The following is a 22,734-nucleotide window of genomic DNA, read 5'->3' as shown; positions in this document are numbered from 1 at the left end:
GTGTATAGGGGGCACTGTGTATGGGAGACTACTGTGTATGGGGGGCTACTGTGTATGGGGGGCTACTGTGTATGGGGGGCTACTGTGTATAGGGGGGCTACTGTGTATGGGGGGGGCTACTGTGTATGGGGGTACTGTGTATGGGGGGGCAAAACTGGTACTTAGTTATAACTCACTTATAACTGACTGCCTTCTCTCTATACTTGTATTTTAATGTAGGAGTTGCTATATTGTTTTCCTTAGGTCGTTCAGTATGAGGGTATAGCACATTTTCGTCTGCGCCCGCCATTTAATCTATATAAAAGGGGTATTTTTTTAAAATGAGGTGTGGTAATTGGGGCGTGATCAAAAAAATTTGCCGCGCTGCGCACACCAAATCTTTTTGTCCCTCTTTTCATTTTTCAAATGTTGGGTGGTATGGTATAGATAGGTCAGTATAGGTTTGTGTGTGCTGGGTTCACTTGGAAGTACTTGGAAGAACTTGATGAACTCTGGTGTTTTTTCAACCCTATGTAACTATCTAGTGCAACTGTGTATGGTCTGGTGTATTTATTCAATGTGTCTCATTAATGCAGGACACTGATCCGATATTTAAAGTGTAGCTATAACTCCCAAATCCCAATGCTTGGGTATTTGCTCAGTGTTGCTGCTTGGGGATTTCAACTTTTAATTTTTACTGTATTCATCAATAACTATACACTGAGTACCACACTTTCCTACTGGGGAATTGCAGCACATCATTGAACTAAAACTGAAAAAGTGCGTTGATTTTTTTTAACCAGTCCACGGAGCGCTGCGCATTTCATTTGTATCCTCATATATGGTTTGTCAAACCGCACCAGGCCATTTATTCAGCCCGTTATACAGAAGATTTATATGTATTTGTATATTATATATATACCTCACGCTTTGTAAAGTAGCATAGCGTCATAGTGTCTATGGCAACAGCTTGTTCCGTATACTAAATGTAACAATACATACAACGCTCGTCCACCCTTACGTGATGACGTCTAAACTTTTAAGACAAATCACAGGGACGTCTCTTTGAGAGGCGAAGGCACGTGGTACGGAAGTACCGCAAGGCCAATAGGAACCCATCAATTATAGAACGAGAATCCAATGGGGAGAATGATTGGCGTTGTTGGGTGTTACCGGCGGTTTAACTGACTGGGGCAGAGTTTCTGTAGTAGGAGGGAGAGTGGCAAATAGGTAAGTGTGATTTTCGTGTTGTTTCATATTCTTAGCGTTACCCCAGATTTGAATTAATTCCTGTGTTCTTAGTTATCTACTGATGTTTAAGCGTTAAATATTACTCCAGACTTCCACCTACAATCTATAGGACCAGAATGGTGAAGCATTAGATTTCTCAAAATGTGAGGAACCATGCATGTTTGTATACAGTTAGAGAAAGCTGCACCTTTTAAGCTTCAATAAACAAAAATGACCATTTGCCTGCTGCTAGTATACTAAAAGTGTTTTTCAACAAATGGTGCTTATTGCTTGTATATCTCTAAGGTTGATTAACATATAGGGGTGTAGTTATCAAAGGGTGAAGTTAGAGCTCACCGCAGTGGGCTAGAGTGAAATTCCCCCTCTCTTCATTCATTTCTATGGGATTTTTAAAGGACAAGGAAAGGCTAAGTCACTTGGGGGTGCCAAAATGTTAGGCACCCCCAAGTGACTTAAATCGCTTACCTTGTACCCCGGGCTGGTGCCCCTGTTAGGAGAAAACAGCACCAGCCTGGGGTACCTGGAGCACAGCTCTGTTAAAGTTTGGCTTTTCACTCTACTGCGCATGCGCGTGCGACAGAAGCAGGAAGGAGGAAGCGCTCCAGGTACCCCGGGCTGGTGCTGTTCACTCCTAACAGGGACACCAGCCCGGGGTACAAGGTAAGCAATTTAAGTCATTTGGGGGTGCCTAACATTTTGGCACCCCAAGTGACTTTGCCTTTCCTTCTCCTTTAAAAGTATTTTTCAATAAGTGAAAGTTCATCCTTTGAAAAATAAGCCTTTAAAATTGCCTTAGATATCAGACAAAATTTCACTCTAGCGGAAAGTTTTACATGTTTTACTCACAAGCCCTACGTAACACCCATGTATATAATCTCTGTTCCTATCTTTTATCAGCAATAGGATCCACAATGGAGGATACAGAGTTTGCTGAAGCTCGGTGTGTCTTTCGTGGGCTGGAACATGTGGTGCGTGTCCGTGTCACTGGTGATCGCCTGGAAGTAGAAGTGGAGGATGCTGTGACCACAGAACAGTGGAGAGGAGAGTTTGATGCTCAATGTGAGTGTCGCCAAGTAAAAGGGAAGACATTTTATATTAAATGAGACTTTTTAAAAAATTACCATCATGTAAGCAATGATAATATATGGCACCTAATTTATTTAATTGGAACCTATAAATCCTCTCTTGTATATGCCTGTGATCTTAAAGGGTGGAGGGCGTACCCTAAAAGCCCTTTTCCAGACGCACCATAGGATAAGGTAGCCAGACACAGCTTTGTCTTTAAATGGGAAAATATTGTCTACCTAGCTATTGGCTAGCTGTATATGAGATGGGGGTTGGTTAGCATTTTATGATGTTAAGTGCTGCTTGCTCTGTTGTGCAACCTGGTTAATCAGCCAGCAGGAAATGGGATGCCTGGCTGGTTGGTGCAAAGTTTTTGGGGTACAGTTTTCTAAATCAGTACAAAAGACCATAATTTCTTATGTTTCTTATGTTTGTTTGTAGAGGTGTATAAGGCAATGCAAATACCTTTTCTTAAAGGAACAGTAACACCAAATAATACAAATGTTTTAAAGTAATATAATGTACTGTTGCCCTGCACTGGTAAAAGTTGTGTGTTTGCTTCAGAAAGACTTCTATAGTATAAAAAGCTGCTGTGTAGCCAGGGTGCAGCCGTTGAAGCTGGAAAAAAGGAGTAAAGGTACAGGTTACATAGCAGATGACAGATAAACTCTGTAGAATACAATTGGAATCTATGCAACATATCTGTTATCTGCTATTTAACCTGTGCCTTTTCTCCCTTTTTACAACCTGATTGGCTATGCCCATGGCTAAGAAGCAGCTTTGTCTATTGCAGTGTTTCTGTAGCAAACACACAACTTTTACCAGTGCATAGCAATAATACAAAAATTGTATTAAACTAATTAATATATTATTTTTTTGGTATTACTGGTCCTTTAAGACTGTATTTTCCCTTTAAGTCTGCACTTAAAAATACACAATATAGGGTATTTTTTGTATGTCTGCTTGTATAATCCAGTTGCACTGTGCACATTCATTCTATTTTTTAGACTTATTTAGGCAATTCATAGGATTTGCTTTCATTTTCTAAACTGTAAATCTAAATAGCATCAATAAAAAGAATTGTTAATTGCTGTTGTTAACTGATGGTGCAATTATATATATATATATAAGTGTTAGTAAATCAGCCCCTCTAGTTCCAATTTGGAAAAGTCATGTTTTTTGAAAATAGCATTTGATTGAATCTTTTCTTTTCTCTTCCAGTTATAGAGGACCTCACACATAAAACTGGAAATTTCAAACAGTTTTCCATCTTCTGCAACATGCTACATTCTGCTCTTACTCAGGTAGCCTTCTGTGTTCCCATACGTTTCTATGATATCGGTTTTGATGTGATGGCAGAATCCTTTTGTAAAGTGCATTTTTTTTGTACATATCAAGCCAATGTGTAGCATGGTATTTGGGCTTTATGTTCAAGACAATAATATTAGTTACTGAGTGGTCAAAAGTCCCTGAACCCAAGAGACAATTGCACGCTGCTTCTGTGAAGCATGGCATCCAATAAAATGTGATTATAACAGGTTATACACATTGGCCCGAGTTATTCTGCATATGAATTATTATATGTTTACTAGAATTTTTTTGCATACAGTTAATAAATTAAGATACACAAATGTTAAAGGAGAAGGAAAGCTACTCCAGGCATTTTATTGCGAATAGATTAGTCATAATTGTTCAAGCTAGAACACTGTATTTATTCTGCAAAATGCTTTACCATACCTGAGTAAACTGCCCTAGAAGCTCCCTTTGTTTAAGAATGCACCAGCCTTTTTAGTGTGGTCTGACTTTACTTCCAGACAGCAGCTTTCAGGCAGAGAACAGCTCTCAGCTTATACAGTATTACAGCAGAGAGAGTAGGGGGAGAGTGGAGCAAACTGAGCCGACTCATGCCATGCCCTGAAGGGTTTTTCTGAGAGCAGGATGTCTGACACAGAAGATCATGTATACAGAATAGAAAGAAATAAATGTGGTGCTTCTTACAGCAGTTCTGTAAGTTTTTATGTCTGTATTTACATACAGTCATATGAAAAAGTTTGGGAACCCCTCTTAATTCTTTGTAGTTTTGTTTATCATTGACTGAGCTTTCAATGTATATAACATTCCTTATGGAAACAGTATTATTTCAGCAGTTTATTGGATCAACAGAAAATATGCAATATGCATCCTAACAAAATTAGACAGGTGCCTAAATTTGGGCACCCCAACAGAGATATTACATCAATACTTAGCTGAGCCTCCTTTTGCAAATATAACAGCCTTTAGACTCCTCCTATAGCCTTTGAGTATCTGGATTCTGGATGGCGGTATTTTCGACCATTTGTCCATACAAAATCTCTCCAGTTCAGTTAAATTTGATGGCTGCTGAGCATGGACAGCCTGCTTCAAATTATCCCATAGATTTTCGATGATATTCAAGTCGGAGAACTGTGACGGCCATTCCAGAATATTGTACTTCTCCCTCTGCATAAATCCCTTTGTAGATTTCCAACTGTTTTTAGGGTCGTTGTCTTGTTGGAATATCCAACCCCTGTGTAACTTTAACTTTGTCACTGATACTTGAACATTATCCTGAATTTGTTGATATTGGGTTGAATTCATCCGACCTTCGACTTTAACAAGGGCCCCAATCCCTGAACTAGCCACACAGCCCAACAGCATGATGGAACCTCCAGCAAATTTGTCAGTGGGTAGCAGGTGTTTTTCTTGGAATGCAATGTTCTTCTTCTGCCATGCAAAGTGCTTTTTGTTATAAGTCCAAAGCGCTTTGTTCCAAAATGACTGTGGCTTGTCTAAATGAGCTTTTGCATACAACAAATGACTATGTTTGTGGCGCGAGTGCAGAAAGGGCTTTCTTTCTCATCACCCTGCCATACAGATGTTCTTTGTGCAAATTGTACTGAATTGTAGAACGATGTACAGATACACCATCTGCACCAAGATGTTCTTGCAGGTCTTTGGAGGTGATCTTTGGCTTGTCTGTAACCATTCTCTCAATCCTCCGCATATGCCACTCCTGTATTTTTCTTGGCCTGCCAGACCTGAGTTTTACAGCAACTGTGCCTGTGGCCTTCCATTTCCTCGTTACATTCCTTACAGTTGAAACTGACAGTTTAAACCTCTGAGATAGCTTTTTGTAGCCTTCCCCTAAACCGTGATACTAAACAATCTTTGTTTTCAGATCTTTTGAGAGTTGTTTTGAGGATCCCATGCTTTCACTCTTCAGAGGAGAGCCAAACAGAAGCACAACTTGCAATTGGCCACCTTAAATACCTTTCCTTATGATTGGACACACCTGCCTATGAATTTGGTGTTGCCAGTAATCAGTATTAAGCAATTACATGCATTCAAATTAGCAAAATTACAAGGGTACCCAAATTTTTGCACAGACAGTTTTTCACATTTGATTTAATCTCATACAACTAAATACTGCTTCACTAAAAATCTTTGTTCAGAAAACACCCCAGTACTCAGATGTTCCTGGGAAATGAAAGACATACCATTGTTATCTTCTTTGTTGAAAGTAGAGTAAATAAGTTTGCCGGCTGAGAGGGGTTCCCAAACTTTTTCATATGACTGTAGACATTTCTGATAAAGCTTACTTAGCTTTTACCTTTCCTTCTCCTTTAAACCACTGTTTTGTTAAGGAAATGGGTTTAAAAGCAGGACACCATGATTTTATGCCAAATTGTGTATATGGCTGTACATTGCAGTTAAAATTACTGAAGGCTTTTTTCCCCTTGACTCATATTTATTACTGTACAACAAAATCTACAATACTAAATACTTTGTTAAAGGGGACCCATTACCCACACATAAAAAGTTGTATATTAACAGTCCTTTGCAAAAGAAACATTAACCCAGATTCTTTTTTCTGTTAAAACATCTATACCTGTTATAAATGTATTTAAAAATCTGAACTTTCATTCAGATATTGCCTGCCCCGCCTCTGTCTTGGGCAATTACTTTCACTTTCCATTTAGCACTTCCTAGATGTTACTTCACTCCTTAGGGCTCTGGTACACGGGGAGATTAGTCGCCCGCGGCAAAACTCCCTGCTCGCGGGCGACTAATCTCCCCGAGTTGCCTTCCCTCTGCCATCCCACCGGCGAACATGTAAGTCGCCGGCGGGATGGCAGACGCGGTGGCGCGATTTCGCGCAAATCGCCGAAAAAGACTCGCGAGGCTTTTTCGGCGATTTCCCGAAATCGCCTCGCCGCGTCTGCCATCCCGCCGGCGACTTACATGTTCGCCGGTGGGATAGCAGAGGGAAGGCAACTCGGGGAGATTAGTCGCCCGCGAGCAGGGAGTTTTGCCGCGGGCGACTAATCTCCCCGTGTACCAGAGCCCTTACATTCTCCCTCACTACTTTTGGTCTATAATTGTATAGCCTGTGCATTGTCCCTCATTCTATCACACACAAAGGATTGCCTTAACCGCAAAATGGTTCCTGTCTGCTTGCTGTGACTGTGAATTCCAAAAAAATAACATAAAAGTATATTTAAAAGTATATAGTGCAATTAAAGTTTATTTTGCTCAACTAACAATATAGAAAATCATTTGGAATTATTTCTTAGGGTAATAGGTCCCATTAAATCATACTTCTAACGTTTTCTGACTTGTTCGTTCTGAGGCTAGATGTGTTTATTGTTATTAGAAACTTGTTTAAACATGCTACACCCTTTCTAGAAGATTATTTATGGGTCATTGTATTTCAAACCCCTGAAGCACATATAAATCAGATGTGTATATACAAATAATTTTGCTGAAAATTTAATTTTCAGTAAATCCAAACTGTATTAATATTTGAGCGAAACAGCAGACCCTTCATTTTAATCAATCTAAAAACTTTTACATGTACAGTTCCAAGAAAGAAAATATTTTTTAGCAATACTAACACCTTAACATCTTTATCAGAACAATTTGTACTTTGTGCAATTTATTCATTTTGTCAAATGAATGAACAAAACAAATCGTAGTTGGAAAACACATTTATTAGTTAAAACATTTATTTCTATGCTATTTTTTTAAAAAATTAAACAGAGCAGTGAGTCTGTGACCCTGGACCTTCTGACTTATGCAGATCTGGAATTGCTTCGACATAGGAAAGTGGGGGGGGCTTCCAGACAAGCCCCACCCCCCAAAAGCTCTGCACTCAGCTCCAAGCGTTACCTGATACTTATCTACTCAGTTGAGTTTGATAGGTAAGTACTTTTCTCCAGTAATATAAATTCACTTTGCTTTACGCCTCTGCCTTTCTCACTGTTTTTTCTCATTTAATAGGATACACTATCCTCTCCCTCTTCCATACGTTGGGAAGCCAGACCCTGTTTATCTGCGTCAAGTAATTCGAGAATTAAAGGAGGAACTAGCAGCTCTTAGGGTGTCTGCTGGTGAAGGGTCCAGAGAAAGTGAAGTTCGCCGGTTGCGAGACGAGTAAGTAATAGGGTTGTTTTAAAGGGAAAACTGACTGTTAAAAGTTAGTACTGCAAAAACACATTGCTTTTCTCGGTGAAATTCTAGGGATCTTATGCCTCTTGTTTTACTCAGGCTCCAGCGGGTAATGGATGAAAAGCGTGAGGCAGAACTTGCATTAGAGAGACTGCAAGATGTGGAGATTCCCATCAGCAAGGAGGCAAGTCACATACGGATCTTGAAAAGGGCAGTTAAGACTTTGGAAGAAGAATTACAGAAAGAGCGCATTCGAAGCCAACGAGCAGCCACAAAGAGGCGTGATGAATGCAGACAACTACAGGAACAGGTAATGATCACTCCTTGTGAGTAGAGTCAGTTATATTATTTTAACTTTTGGTATGTCAGACTTTGATCTTTATTCTCTTAATATAGAGTACCGGTATCTTCAAATGAACTAAATATAATAAAACTGTATCTGTCTTATTTCCTCATTGAAAATATTCAGTAAAATATCCTTGTTTATGCTATTTTGCACTACCAGACTTTTCTTCATGCTGTTTATGAAAAGGTGATTTCTTTTGCACAAATAAATAATATCCTCAGTCTCACAATGGGATAAAGATCCACCCTCCAGGAGTCAAGATCCAAGAAGAATGTTTTTTTTTTTTTTTTTTTAAAAACATAGCCTCTTTCCTGTCTCTGACCCAAGCCAGAAACCATAACATTTAGCAAACATCTTACAGGGCAGATTACTGCCTTAGGTAGTATAATTGTTTCTTCCAGTTGATATCTCTGATGCCCACATACTTCAAAGATCACCCTAAATGCTACAAAGGAATAGATCTAGCTGATAGGCATAGTCCTCTCCAGATATGCCTTTGCTGCATCCATTTAGTAGAGGGTGTAAATTTCTTCTTATTTCTTGGGACAGAAGGTTAATGTTAAACTGAGATCATGATCCCTGCGAATAGTTTTGAGATTGATGAACAATGAGTTGATGCTCAACATAGATGGTTCCATCATTTTTGATTGCATGAACGCTAAGGACTTTTAGGGTGCAGTTGTCCATCTTGAAGATCTTGGTTACAATAAACTAAAAAAACATAGAAAATATCTGTGGTAGGAGTAGATAAGTTAAAACATCTGAGTATTTGTAATATCCAAAAAAGGCTTTACAACATTAGGAAATTAAGAAAATTATACTGAGGTAGCTATTTATGTTTTAGGTGGCAACCTTTTAACTTTTAACCTTTTTTGAGTAACATAATTTTCCAATGACTCTGTGTCCTCTGACTCTTTAAAGTCCCCATTCCAGAGAATTTATGAATTTAGTCTGGACATCCCAATCATGCACAATTGTATGTTCCCAATGTGCCATCCTGGTATATTGGCATGCCGTGGAATCACCTGGGCAAAAGGCTCTAAGGCTAGTGTGAATAAGGGCCGTGGCAGACGGGGAGATTAGTCGCCGTGCAACAGTTTCCTCTCAAGGATGCCATCCTACCGGCGATTTTCATTCTAGCCAGTGGGATGGCATTTCGGGGAGATTAGTCACCCGCAGCAAGGGAGATTTGTTGCGGGCCCCTAAGAGTGGTAACATTAGACATCCCTGGCATGTGTCCTGTTTCAAGGGGAAAGTAGTGGATTGTATACTATTTATAATTAAGGATGATTTAGGAGAACTATACATTAACTTTGGTACACTAAATATTTGTTGGGTTAAGTTTAACTATTTAATGATCTCTAATGATGTATAATTCCATTTCTTTCACTGTTAAAGCTATCAGCCCATACATTTCTGAGAGTAGATCAGCAAGCGTTGGTTCTGCTAGAGGTGCTGCGCTGGCATTCACTGGGATATCTCCCTGTTGCGAAGCAGTAGGGTAGACGCCATTTTGTTTCTCCTTGCGGGCATATCTATCATGTTTTGCAGTCTCTTCTGCCCTGTTGTTCCTTGTTTTGCCCCATGAGTGTTCTTTGGGCAGAGGATGCCAATTTTGTGGTGTAGGGTGCATGCTAGTGTAGTAGTAGCTTGGGTATCATAAATGTGGCCCAGACTCTGGAGTTAAGCAAAAGCGCATCCTCTCACATTGAGCTGGTAACTACACCCCTCAGCCCAAAAATCCTAATGCAAAAGAAAAAATTTAAAAACTAAAAAGAACCTATTGTACCTAACTAAAAATATTAACTAAAGATATTTTAAAATCACCCTAATATTATAGAAAATGCAGAATAAGTTTATTTTCTACTTCTCTTAGCTTGATGAAGCTCGGGCTGCGGAACGCACACTGAGGCTGAAGGTGAAAAGTCTGAGTACTGAACTGGCTATGTATAAACGAGGGTAAGAAGCAAAAAAAGCCAAGAGGCTTAAAACAAAAAATCTCCTTATTTTTATCTTAAAGGACATGTCAACTCCAAAAATAATTTTTGCCTAATGAAAGAAAACTTAATTCTAAGCAACTTTGTAATATACAGGTATAGGACCCATTATCCAGAATGCTCGGGACCAAGGGTATTCCGGATAAGGGGGTCTTTCCGTAATTTGGATCTTCATATCTTAAGTCTACTAAGAAATCAATAAAACATTAATTTCACCCAATAGGATTATTTTACATCCAGTAAGGATTAATTATATCTTAGTTGGGATCAAGTACAAGGTACTGTTTTATTTTTACAGAGAAAAAGGAAATCATTTTTAAAAATCTGAATTATTTGATTAAAATGGAGTCTATGGGAGACCGGCTTTCTGTAATTCGGAGCTTTCTGGATATCGGGTTTCCGGATAAGGGATCTTATACCTGTACCTTCATTACATATTTGAGTTTTTGGTATGTATAGCTGCTATTAAAAGCAGTGTCTGCCAGTCCTTTCTATTCTCTGCCCTGGTGGCTCTGATATATGAAACAATGTAACACAAGGCAGCAGATTTTACAGACCTGACTTGCTGGAGGAGACTGGCACTTAAAACATTGTTTAAAAAGTAACAACCGGGAGTTCAGCAAATGCTGCTTTCTATAGCAATTATATTTGCAAATAACTTTTAAAGCACTAATCATTTTTAATAAATTTATATTGGAAAGTTGCTTAGAATTATATTTTCATTAGGCAAAATATTTTTGGGGTTGATATGTCCTTTAAGTTTGCTCTCTTTTCCCTGTATTGCAAAAAATTAAATTGAGCTACTTTTAAAATCTTCCATAAACATATTTATTTTCTCAAAGGCATGTGACTCCAACAGGGCCCTCCCCCCAGAGTCGGGCAGGGTCTGTTGGCCTGGCACCCAAACACCGCAGTGGATCACGAGAAGGAGGGACAAGGAGGGAAAGGTCTACATCAAGAGAAAGAAGTGTGCGAAATTCTGGTGAGAAGAGAAGCTTAACCAGACAGTCAAGATTGTCCCCGTCACCTGGTGGTAAGTTGTTTTTTTTTTATTGGAACTGCTTTTTAAAATATACTGGAATCGCTAATATTTGAGTCCTGAAAGGGCACTACTGCAAGACTAGTGTTAACTAACCCTCCTTTATTAAAACCCCCATGTTGTCACAGATGTGCATAATTCATAGCAGGCTAGGTAAATAGCTATCTCTGTTTTTAGAGAGAGAATTCCTATACATTCGTCATACTAATGGGCATGAACCTCAGAGGCTCATATTTTGGAGTGGAAAATGAAAAGTTCAGATTTCAGGTATTAATAGGGATGTGATCTGCTTCATATAATTAATTATAAATTGTTGGGCTACCACCAGTATCATTGTGGGTTATTTTTACTGTAATGTTTCAGTAATTGTTGCACAATAAGGCAACAATAGATGTAGTAAAGTTTATAAAGGGTTAACCTCCTGCAAATGGGCTACGCCAAATATTATGATGTCAGTTCCAGCTTTTTAATGATCAGTCAGGATTTTTGATGTAAAATAAAGTTTTTTTACTTTACCAGAACATATAATCATCCACAGTACACATGCATTTATATATTGATCTAATTGGATTTTCCCCTTGCTACATACAGGTTCAGGTTGTAGCACCCAGACTATTAAAAGAGAAGGAAAGGCCACATAAGTGTCACCTAGAATGCTATATTTATTTTCTTAGTAGCTTCCTGCTGCAGCCATTGGAAGCTCAGATCACACATTCCTAAGTTGGGGGGGGGGGGGTGCTTATGGCTGTATTTACATAGACCTTTCTGATAAAGCTTACTTTTACCTTTCCTTCTCGTTTAATTTAGTGTGGTGAATGATTTGTCATTGTAACTGTTATAAGAAGTGGCCCAAGAATCCTGACTACATGAGAAAGTGCTGAGCGTTAGAATTATGGTAGCACTGATAACTTATTAAGAGATAATGAACTATGCACTACTAGAATTGAGCTGGAATTTATAGTAACATATTAACAAAGATTTACTATAAAGTTTTGAGCAGCCATGTTTGATGTATAAATAGGAAACACAAAGCAGTGAAAGTGCAAGCCCTTCATTACCCTCCTATACCCTCCCAGTCAATATTAAATAGTACAAAAAAGTGTCAATACCTACATCTTATACTTTCTTCTAGTGGTTATCAGTCTGTTTTTTTCTTTCATAAACCATTGCTAAATAGGTAGCCATTGAATTGCACACAGCCTTTGATCAGGGCTGCTACTTTATTGTCATTTTTTGACCTGTCCTTGCATTTCAGTTTTTATTCTTTCATATTTTAGTCTTCTTCCGACGGATATCGATCGTACATTTTAATGCAATGATCTAAAAGAAATGTTCAGACTGAAGTTGTAGGATAAAGTCCTAAAAAAACAAAAAAACAAATCGGAGTTGTTTTGTACATAAAATAGTTTGCAGACAACAATTGTATGAAAGTGACGTCCCGGAATGCATACATGTGCAGATTTTATCATTATTCAACCAATATTTTAGACTGATCACAATGGTATGAAAATTATCGGGATAAGTTGGAGCCCACACATGGCCTAAAGAACATACACAGCTACATTTTGTCTAATTATATCGGTGTATGTATGGCCAGCTTAAGGCTTAAGTTTTGTTTTGTATTGGTATTTGTATTCATCTTCCACTTTCTAACCGGTGCTTTGTTTATGAAATTCAGTGTAGAGGCTGGTCCTGTGACATTCCTGCAAGGGTATCAGAAATCATGTAAATTTTAACTGTGTGCTCCACTTAGTGGCCAAACACAGAAGTTATTTAATAAATATCCTCTTTCACACACACCCTTCTTCAAAACACTAAGCACATATGGGGTATAGCACATTCTGCTGGGAGGCAGGACAGTATAAAGTAACAGAAAGCTAGGAACTATCATGAAAGAGTTTAATGCAAACAAACTCTGTACTGTTTCTGAAATATCCAAGTGGCTCTTTGGTAATTTCCTCCTACTGCAAGCACCCTTGCTGTATAGTGCTTGCTACCTGCATTTTTTGCACACAATAAGGTAGTTTCCCTTAACCAGAGTGGGGGCTTTATTAACCACCACCTCCAGTGGGTAAATCCTATTCCCCTGATAGGTGCCCTTTACAGTGGTTGTTCTCCTTTAAAATTAAGCTATTAGCTATTGTTTTTAACTTTGTATTTTTCAGTTATTTAGATTTTTGTTCATCAGCTTTCTAGTTTGAAATTTCAGCAGCAATTTGGTTGCTAGGGTCTTAATATTAGCAACCAGGCAGTGGTATAAATGAGAGACTGGAAGATGAATATAAAAGCCTGAAACAATAGAACAATTCTAATACAATTGTATTTGCATTTACTATTATTGTAATAATGCAATTGTATTGTATTATTGTAACATATTCCTTGAAGGGACATGTCTGACCTCAGAGACTACAGATTGACAATGTTTAATTAAAATTGTCATTTTACAGGAGACATATATTAAACCCTCCTCAGGCAATAGTACATACTTCATGTTAATAGTTTTGCTATATTATCTTTAAAACAGCCCCTTTTATGAGCCCCATAGATTCATTGTGCTCCATGTATGTGTTTTAAATGAGTGGTGGGCGTGTCCTAATGATCCCTGCCACAAGTGCACTAGGAGGGGGATAGCTCATCACAGGTCTGCTTTTACAGCAGCAAAGACAGGCTTTAGTTCCCTATCAGGTCTTGCTAGCTGCTGATTAGATCCTCTCCAACTGTGCAGAGTGCTGCCAGCCAGCACAGAAGTAAATTCAGCCTGTAGGAAGTGTGGAAGATAGGTTGAATTAGTAGCAATGTGGGGGGAAATTTTCAATAAATCACCTGAAATATATCTCTTCTAAGAACATTCCTTCTGTATTTAGAGGAGTATAATGCACTTACACATTCTTATTTTTTAATGCCCCTTTATGGTGCAGTCCAGTCTCCAAAAAAATTATATTATTCTTTCATGATATTTACCAGCAAACAAGGAATTCTTTTAATATTCCTTCCATCTTTTTCTACAAATAAGCTTGGAAAAACACCTAGAGGTCTGCATTTCCTGTAAGGGGTAACGGGTTGATAAAATGATGAAGTAGGAATGGGTCCAGGATTGGAAAATATGTTTTTAAATTAAAAAAAGAATGAAGAACAGTTTGCAGGTAAATACCATATTTACTTCAGTTCCGAATGGGAGCACATATGCAGACATTTTTGTGTATTTAAGATGGATTAAACATATGTGGTATAATGTTGTGTTACTACTTTCTCCTAGGTATCCGTCCCCCACGTTTTGATCCTACAGCTTATGTCAAAGACCGAGAGCGTAGGCAGAAGGAAGTGGAACTAAAAAAGTAAACTATTATGTCTTTAAAGTATACCTTTTATTTTTGCATGACATATTTAATATTGTCAGCTATATTACTGCAAATATATTATTGCAAATCCACAGGGGTCGGAGAGTTTCAGCTTCCCCAACAAGTGTTAGAGGCCAGAGACGCAGTTCATCTGGTAAGTTTATAACTGTGCTCTTTATGTATTGGGCAGATTATCATTGGAAAGAGTATATTGAAATAATGCTGTTGGACAGGTTTATAAAGTTCTTGGGCAGGCTGGGAGTATACAGACCTTTAGTGCTATTTATATAAAGCCCATGTGTGCTTTTATAATATTAGGCATATAATTTATTGCCATCATACTTTTGTCACAGCGAGCAGTTAAATCTCAAAAAAGCGCAATTAAACCATAACCAACTGCCATAAGAATTGGTGGCAGAACGTTTTATTACTTTTACTGAGTAATTACTTTTGATGCAACATTTCTTAAAATAGGAGTATCCTAGTTAATTTTTATTTTTTTGTTGTCTTTAGTATTCATAATATATCGTTATAATTCCCCTATATCCTAATTAAAGATACTTGGGTTTTCTGTTAATAAAAACAGTAATTTTCCTACATAATCCAATTACAGTTGAAAGTCTTGGAAGTCATCAGTCCTATCAGAGCTCAGTGGATGACATGGAAGACACAGAACCACTTGCCAGCAGGTAGTCACTGATGTTACATTTCTACATTTCTCCTGATAATGATCTGTACTAAGGCTTTAGGGGACAAATTTGCTAAAGGGCGAAAGCTAAAATTTTATGTATTTTCCCCAAAGACTGAAAATTTGCAGTAGAATTGGAAATATTATAAAATGCATGTACATCATGTTTTGGCATATAAACTTTGCTTGCGTGTTTTGCTTGGTGTAATTAAGCCAGACCAGTGTGAGAATATGAAAATATACCAATTTGAAGTTTTTCTCCACCAAAAGTAATTTTGCTATGTAAAGGCTGGCAAGCTTTCTTTATAAAGATAATCCTATGTTAAAGAGGCTGCTGTATCTTTGTCATATCCACAATGCTGATATCCCATAAACATCATAGCTTTATAATGTAAATTTGCCACAGTATTGTCCTCAGTTACAAATGTATGAGAAAAAAAATGACTGATTTATGCAACATATTTATGCCAGCAACATTTCAGCACATTACACTCGCAGTGGCTTCATTTTTTTTAAAGTTTGCAATTTTAGTAAATGTGCTCCAATGCCTCCTCCTAGTTATTGTAACTCTTGAGATCCTTACACAGATGTGTCTCCATGCATATTTCCTCATATTCACTTTGTAATATAAACTATAGAAAATATTCTTTCCAGTAGTGGCAAGAGGTATACAGCACGTGGGAGAAGGCCTTTTGCTCCATCCACCTGGAACAGCCATAATAATGTAAGTTCTGCAATGACAGTAGTAAAGGTCAGTGGTTTTACAGCAAATTGCAGTTGAAAGCAAAATATTACATTCTTTATTTGCATGTCTCGGTGGTGTTCTTGTAAGTTTAAAGGGCCACTGTACCCCAAAGTTTCACAGCAGAATTTTGCTCAGTATGGCAGTTTAGCTATGCTCAAGATAGATTTATGGTATTTCTCATTACAGGTTATGAGAAAACCTAAAATGCCCATAACATCAAGTTAAGGCCCCCATACACGGGCCGATAGAAGCTGCCGATATTGGTCCCTTGGACCGACTCGGCAGCTTATCTGCCCGTGTAGGGGCAGAAACGAGCGGGCTGGCCGACCGATATCTGGCCTGAAATTGGCCAGATATCGATTGGCCAGGTTAAAAGATTCAGTCGGATCGGGGGCCGCATCGGCTCGTTGATGCGGCCCCCGATCCGACTGCCCCATTGCAGCCTACTGGGGCCAAACGACCGGATCATTTTTTTTTTAACTTCAAGCCCGTAGGTGGGGATATCGGGGGAAGATCCACTCACTTGGCGATCTCGCCAAGCGAGCGGATCTTACCGTGTATGGGGACCTTTAAAGAAATACTGTCATGGGAAAACATGTTTTTTTTCAAAATGCATCAGTTAATAGTTTCTTCAGCAGAATCCTGTTTCAGAAATGTACCTAGGGCTAGCCAGGGTGCCACAGGCATGTGACTTCTGCTTTACTGCCACACGGCAAGGAGTGATATTACCTCATTCCCTTTCCCGCCAGCAGCCAATCAGCAGAACAATTGGAAGGTAGCAAGATAGCCGCTACTTGACACCTGCATTGCTAAAAGTGGTAGATATAGCACTCAGTAGTAGAAATTCATTTGTTCAAGTATAAAATGTTAAATGGTAATGTGAATTATTTAATATGTAAACAGTGTAATTTAGAAATAAAAAGTATACCATAAAAATTATGACAGAATCCCTTTAAAGTATTGTTTTTATTTAAAGTAACAGTGGCATTACAACTCTGTGTGGGTCCGCCCACAAAAAAAAATAAAAATCTTCAGAAGGCACTGGTGCAGAGTAGCAAACCCTGCCCCGGCCCACTTTCTCCTGCCCAAACTCGCCCCCCGGCCCATGTATAAATACCCACTCTCCTGCCTGAGAGCCAGTGGGGATGTATATGCAATAATAGGAGAGGAAGTAGGCCTCTTGGTCTGGGCCCCCACCCGTGACCACTGGGTCTGCTTCCTCTGTAGTTATGCCACTGAACAGTAAGGGCTCTGGCACACGGGGAGATTAGTCGCCCGCGACAAAACTCCCTGTTCGCGGGCAACTTATCTCCCCGAGTTGCCTTCCTCTGCCATCCCACCGGCGAACATGTAAGTCGCCGGCGGGATGGCACACACGGGCCACTCGGGGAGATAAGTTGCCCGCGAACAGGGAGTTTTGTCGCGGGCGACTAATCTCCCCGTGTGCCAGAGCCCTCACACCTAGCAAAGACAGTCATTTTAACTAATATAATGTACTGGTACCCTGCACTGGTAAAGCTAGTGTGTTTAACCATTTATCTACATCCTCGCTTAAAAATTAAGTGTATACTGTATAGCAGCTTTTCCCAATACCGACAAATGTATACATACAAATATCTAATCTCCTGGGTTAGTGCTTAAGTACAAAACACCTTTTGTGTAAAAATCACCTTTTTATGTTATTTCTGTTCTTAAAAAAAACTCCCAAGGGTTCAAAGTTTGATTAATATCCACATAAAGTTCCATACATTAATCCCAGTATAAAATAATTTTTGTTAATCACATTTAAAATATCTAAAAGAGGAAAAAGGTTTTTGTTCTCCGGTGTAAATATTTGATAGTATACAGTGTATAAAGTTATGGGTTAATTTAGGAGTCACTATAACATATACTTATGGGACCCTAATAGTATGTTTCACTTTTACTTTTCTCTGTACACCTCCTAATGCAATCTCGCTAGGCACCAGCATACTTTGTGTCTTACTTCACAGCATTTCTTTTCAGCAGCGGGTCTTGGGCAGAGCAGATTCTACGTGTTTTGCGCCCTGCGCATTCTGAAGAATGCCCTCAAGTGGCCTGTAATGGAATTTTATAACTCTTTAGTGATTACATCTTAAACTACAACTCCCAGCATACACAGCGTATTATTTCTTAACTTAATCCTCACTGAAGGCTGCAAAGATCCAACGTGTGTGTGTGTGTGTAAAAAATGCTGATGCCCACCAGGAAAATGTTATCAAAAAAAGTTACTCATTTTATTTACCGGTGTCTTAGATGACACCAGTAAAACAACACTATTCTCATTACTCAGTTGATGACCTTTTGGCGAGGCTATTCATACTTATGTTGCTGCCCATTTTAAATCCTTAGACTTAAGAAAAGAAATTACTCTTTATTTTAGGGGACAAGGAATAGATCTTCAGGAAGAAAACGGCTTTCCAGTACCCCAACATATGACAGGAAAACTGATAGAAAATGTGAGAAAGGTAACGTCCCACCCTCTTTGTTTTGCATAGTCTTTGCTTCGTCTATTAGTTTTATAAAACTATATTTTTCTGTTTACAGAAAATCATTTTAACCCAGTCTCTGATCTCTCGGATATTGATGCCCGACTGCAGGCACTTCAAGATTACATGAGGAATCTGGATACTCGGACTTAAGTGGTTGCCCTGAAATGGACAAGATAACATTCCTGTTATCCCATATTCCCATAACCTATTATGCATTATTGGGTTCTTTTAGTACACTTTAATTAGTTTACTTCCTAGACTTTTATTATTGTTTCACTTGAAGACATTTTTTAATGCAGGTCAGAGTGAGAGAGGCTGACCTTTATCATTGTCTATAATCAGTCAGTAAAGTGCCAGACCTGTCCGTCATATTTTATTTGCCTCCGTAAATCCTCATTAGTGTGTGTTGAAATCAAGATTACCTGTTGATCACTTAATTTTGTACAACAATGCTCCAGCGTACTCCGAATCCAGTGAAAGCCAAAGCAAAAGAAGGGACGATAATCCTTGCAGAGTCTGCAACAGCCAAATGTTTGGAATCATAATTATTTAGAAATCTGATTCATACAGCACATGGAGTGGTTAATGTGATCATAACTCGACAGCGGATACATAACTAATCAGGTTTTTTTTTATTTTGTAACCTACATGAACTCCAAATACCTCTCTACCACACTGTTAAAAGGTAAATTTTATTTTTTTGCATTGTTTTATATACAGAAGATTTTATTTATTATGTTTGTATTTTAAGGAGACCCTTTTAAGGTTTCAGTGTTTTGATCCCAAATATATATATGTTTTTTCATCTTTATTTTTGTATTTGTCTTTCTTTATAAAGAAAACCAGGGTCTTTGTGAACTCACAATAAGGGCTTTTATTCATGCTGTAATGTTATATTCCTATGTTCTAGAAGAGGGAATAATAAATTATACTTTTTTCTAGTGGTAGAAAGACCTGAATGTTTTTACTGGGGTACTGTTCGGTGCCTAACAGATTTAGCAAAAGACAGATGAATATCTGTAGCAGATATTATTATATATATATATATTATGTAGCAGAGCAAAATATACCCAAGAATATTAATGTACTAAAATGGCAAATCCAGGACTCATATTTCATTTTATCACACAGCAACAGGGGATGGATGATAGTTCTTCCATTTACTCTATAAAAAAGGTATTTTGTACAACTCCACAACCATTCAAGGTATCATAAAATCAGCAAACTAAGCAAGGAATAAAACTTGGATTGTAGAAATCATGTGTTAGATTAGGATCTTTCTCATGTTTTCTTATGACTGCCATAAAGCAGAGGTGCTTGTGACTTGCTACTTATACTGCTAAATATGTTCTTTATTCCATCATGCAGTTTAATAGGCTTCAGTTTGGAAAGTGTTCTTAATGTGCAAATAACTAACATCCAATGTTACTGACTTGTAGTAGGTCAGTTGGATAGGGGCCCCAGTTATGTGATTGGTGACTGCTTCTTAGTGAATATAGTTATTACCATTTCTTAAAGGGGACCTGCCACCCTAAGAAATAATTCCAATTTGTTTTCTATTGTTTGTCAAGCAAAATAAACTTCCCTTATAATATATAAATTATTTTAATCTTATTTTCTTCAGCCTTGGAATTCCCAATTGCAGCAAGCAGGCACCATTTTGTGGACACTGTTATTAAAGGACATGTAAACCCCACACACAAAAATGTAATCAGTGAATATCCTCTTTGAAATCTTTCAATACCTGCCACACTGGTTGTCCAGAGGTTAATAGTAAGGCTGCAACATCCCCTTAATCACTTAGATTTCCTTCTCCTCCTGTAACCCACTCGGACCCCTCCCTCAGGAATTTGCTTTGGCTGTTGGCTTGTGGGCATGCTCAGTTGCGCTAAACTCAGATTAATAAACACACCCCCCAGTCTAGCAGCCAGTGAACAGATGCCATTGCTGGTTCCCATAGAAACTCAGCTCTAGCTGTCTGCTTCAATTTTTTTCTCCCAACCAACTCTCCTGAGCTCAGCTCACACACAGCAGAACTTTTATCAAAGACAGTTGTGCCTGTGTGAGGCTGCATTGTTGATGAAATGTATGCTGAAGGGTCTGTCTGTGTGTGTATGCTGTTTGCAGATTTAAATGTATCCAATTATGTATCAGAGGAAAAATGGCCACTGGGTGAAAGCTGCTATTTGCTTTAGGAAAATGTGATGGTGCTGGAAAGCGGAGGGGATATATGCAGTTCAAATGGTGCCATTTGGATGGGGGAGATATGCCCAACTGATATACATTGTAGGAAAATGTAGGCTTTACATGTCCTTTAAGGCAAGCTTTGCATCCTGTCAAAATCTTGTTTCTCTGCCAGTATGGGGGGACCTGATACCCATGTCCATGCACTGGTTACAAAATTAGATGGGGGGAAATATGAGGAGTGCAGCAACATCTAAGAAGTTTTAAATTAAAAGTGAAAGTAGTTGTCAGCCCCACCTCTATTCCTAAGTTATAGAAGTGGTGCAGGCAATATATCATTGACAGCTGAGATTTGTTTAAATGCTTTTATAATGGGTATGGATGTGTTTGGATTTCATGTTTAATTTGAAAAGGACTTTTATGACATAACTTTTTATGCCTGGGTGACAGGTCCACTTTAATGGTCAAAAAAAAATTGTTGCATTGCTCTTCCTGATCTAAAAAAAAAAGAATTTCCAAATTCCATTCTGGGGAGATTTATTCATTTTTTACATCACTTGGGTCTACTGCAGCATAACCATTCAGATATCATTGGCTGTTGCAGTGCTGTTTTGCAGCCCGTTAAAACATATTTACCAGAAAATAGGGTTATAAGTGAATGAGTAAGCAAATGAGCAAAATATTTGTGCTTCACACTGTTCATAAGGACAAGAGAATATAATCTGGAAAATTAGTGCCAATCAATGTTCCTTTGCATGTGCAAAATGTTAATCCCTGTATTAGTTTGCATCTATGTTGATGCTGTATGAGCTACAAAAAAACCTCTGGATTAAACTCTCATATTCATTGTTCAGATGTCAGTATATTTAAAACAGTTCAGAATGGATATTTACTTTAAGATCTTCACAAATTGGCAGATTTGCATAGTTCATTTGGCACAGCTAAAACTGCTAGGTATGAAAGTATGTACAGTGCCTAAAACATAGACCTTATGGGTTCATTCCATTCATAAGTCTGTACAGAAAAGCTGGACAATTGGCGACTTGTTAGTGACCACGTTACTGAAATAAACTGGAGTTTGGGACAATACTAGAAAACACTGTCCCAGATAGAGCTGTCTAACATGAGAAGTAGCACTCAGTGATTCATTATGTTGTTTATCTTAACCAAAGAACCAATTGAAAATATAATGTCTAAACAAACATTTTGACATTTTATAGTTTTTAAAAATTTTGCACTGTTACAAAGTTATGGCTAATTATTAAAGCAACATCCCATCCACCACCCTCCAGAATCTCTGGCTCCCTCGTCTGCGTCACCGACGCAGAAATATGTGAGTGACAGAGCAGAGGGAAAGCTGATTTGCTGTGGTATATCATGAGGCCACAACCCTCAACAGCAAACATGTGCAAAGGGAAAGTAAAGGAATTGAGCCGGGCTGGGCTGGGTGCTGATGAAGCTGCATTTGTACATATAACAGTAAAGCATCTCATTGTTTATATCTACATATACACAGCACTTCAGGCTCTTTTGCATTCAGGTTTAGTGCTGCTCACCAGCAGGCTTAGATCAGCTGCCAGTCACCCTCCTGCAATTTACACACGCAGATACAAATCTTCAATAGTCAGATACAGGTGTAACAAAAGAGCAGGGGCAGCCAAGCCGACCGGGTGCCCTAGGCAACCCTATCGGCCACCTCGCCCCTGCATCTCCCCTCCCACTTCGGCGCGCAGGCGCAGTTCCGTCAAAAAAAAGGGGGGGGGGGCTGGTCATTGCCCCCACCGCGGAATGACGAGCGTGAACTAGGGGTAGGTAGGAGAGGCTCCTGCCTGGCGCCCCCCAATGGTTGCGCCCTAGGCAGGTGCCTCTTCTGCCTACCCCTAGTTCCGGCCCTGCAAAAGAGTGTATAAAAGAGACTTCCTCCATACCAGTGACACACCAGTTAGATCTCTGCGCAGGCGACTGTGTGTATAAAGGCACATACACTCCTGTAAGTTGGATTCACACACACCTCTCTATGTCTCTCAGAGCTCTCCTGCAGACAGACCTGACAAGACTTTTTGATTGGCCAGCTGAGTCTAATCAGGCCCAACTGGTCAGTCTGTAGCATTTACTTTTCATGTATT

At 38.8% G+C, this 22,734-nt stretch overlaps 1 protein-coding gene across 4 annotated transcripts; it reads left to right on the top strand.

The window, feature by feature from the left end:
- Positions 1–1,050: 1,050 nt before the first annotated feature.
- ccdc61 (coiled-coil domain containing 61) lies at positions 1,051–19,235 on the top strand. Of its 4 annotated transcripts, none has more exons than XM_018096880.2 (14): positions 1,051–1,209; positions 2,128–2,289; positions 3,517–3,599; positions 7,354–7,514; positions 7,594–7,746; positions 7,861–8,071; positions 9,984–10,066; positions 10,947–11,137; positions 14,400–14,478; positions 14,577–14,635; positions 15,095–15,170; positions 15,827–15,920; positions 18,316–18,400; positions 18,480–19,235. In XM_018096880.2, exons 2-14 carry the CDS (start codon positions 2,142–2,144, stop codon positions 18,572–18,574), a joined length of 1,518 nt encoding a protein of 505 aa, XP_017952369.2. In that variant the 5' UTR covers positions 1,051–1,209; positions 2,128–2,141; the 3' UTR covers positions 18,575–19,235. The 4 variants fall into 4 exon arrangements, with proteins under 4 accessions (XP_017952369.2, XP_004917020.2, XP_017952370.2 ...); XM_004916963.4 differs by having other exon boundaries at positions 1,052–1,209; positions 15,824–15,920; XM_018096881.2 differs by having other exon boundaries at positions 1,053–1,209; positions 15,827–15,893.
- Positions 19,236–22,734: the final 3,499 nt, after the last annotated feature.

The sequence above is a fragment of the Xenopus tropicalis genome, chromosome 8, assembly GCF_000004195.4.
Source record: "Xenopus tropicalis strain Nigerian chromosome 8, UCB_Xtro_10.0, whole genome shotgun sequence".
NCBI lineage: Eukaryota > Metazoa > Chordata > Amphibia > Anura > Pipidae > Xenopus > Xenopus tropicalis.
This window is presented reverse-complemented; position numbering and strand designations above follow the sequence as displayed.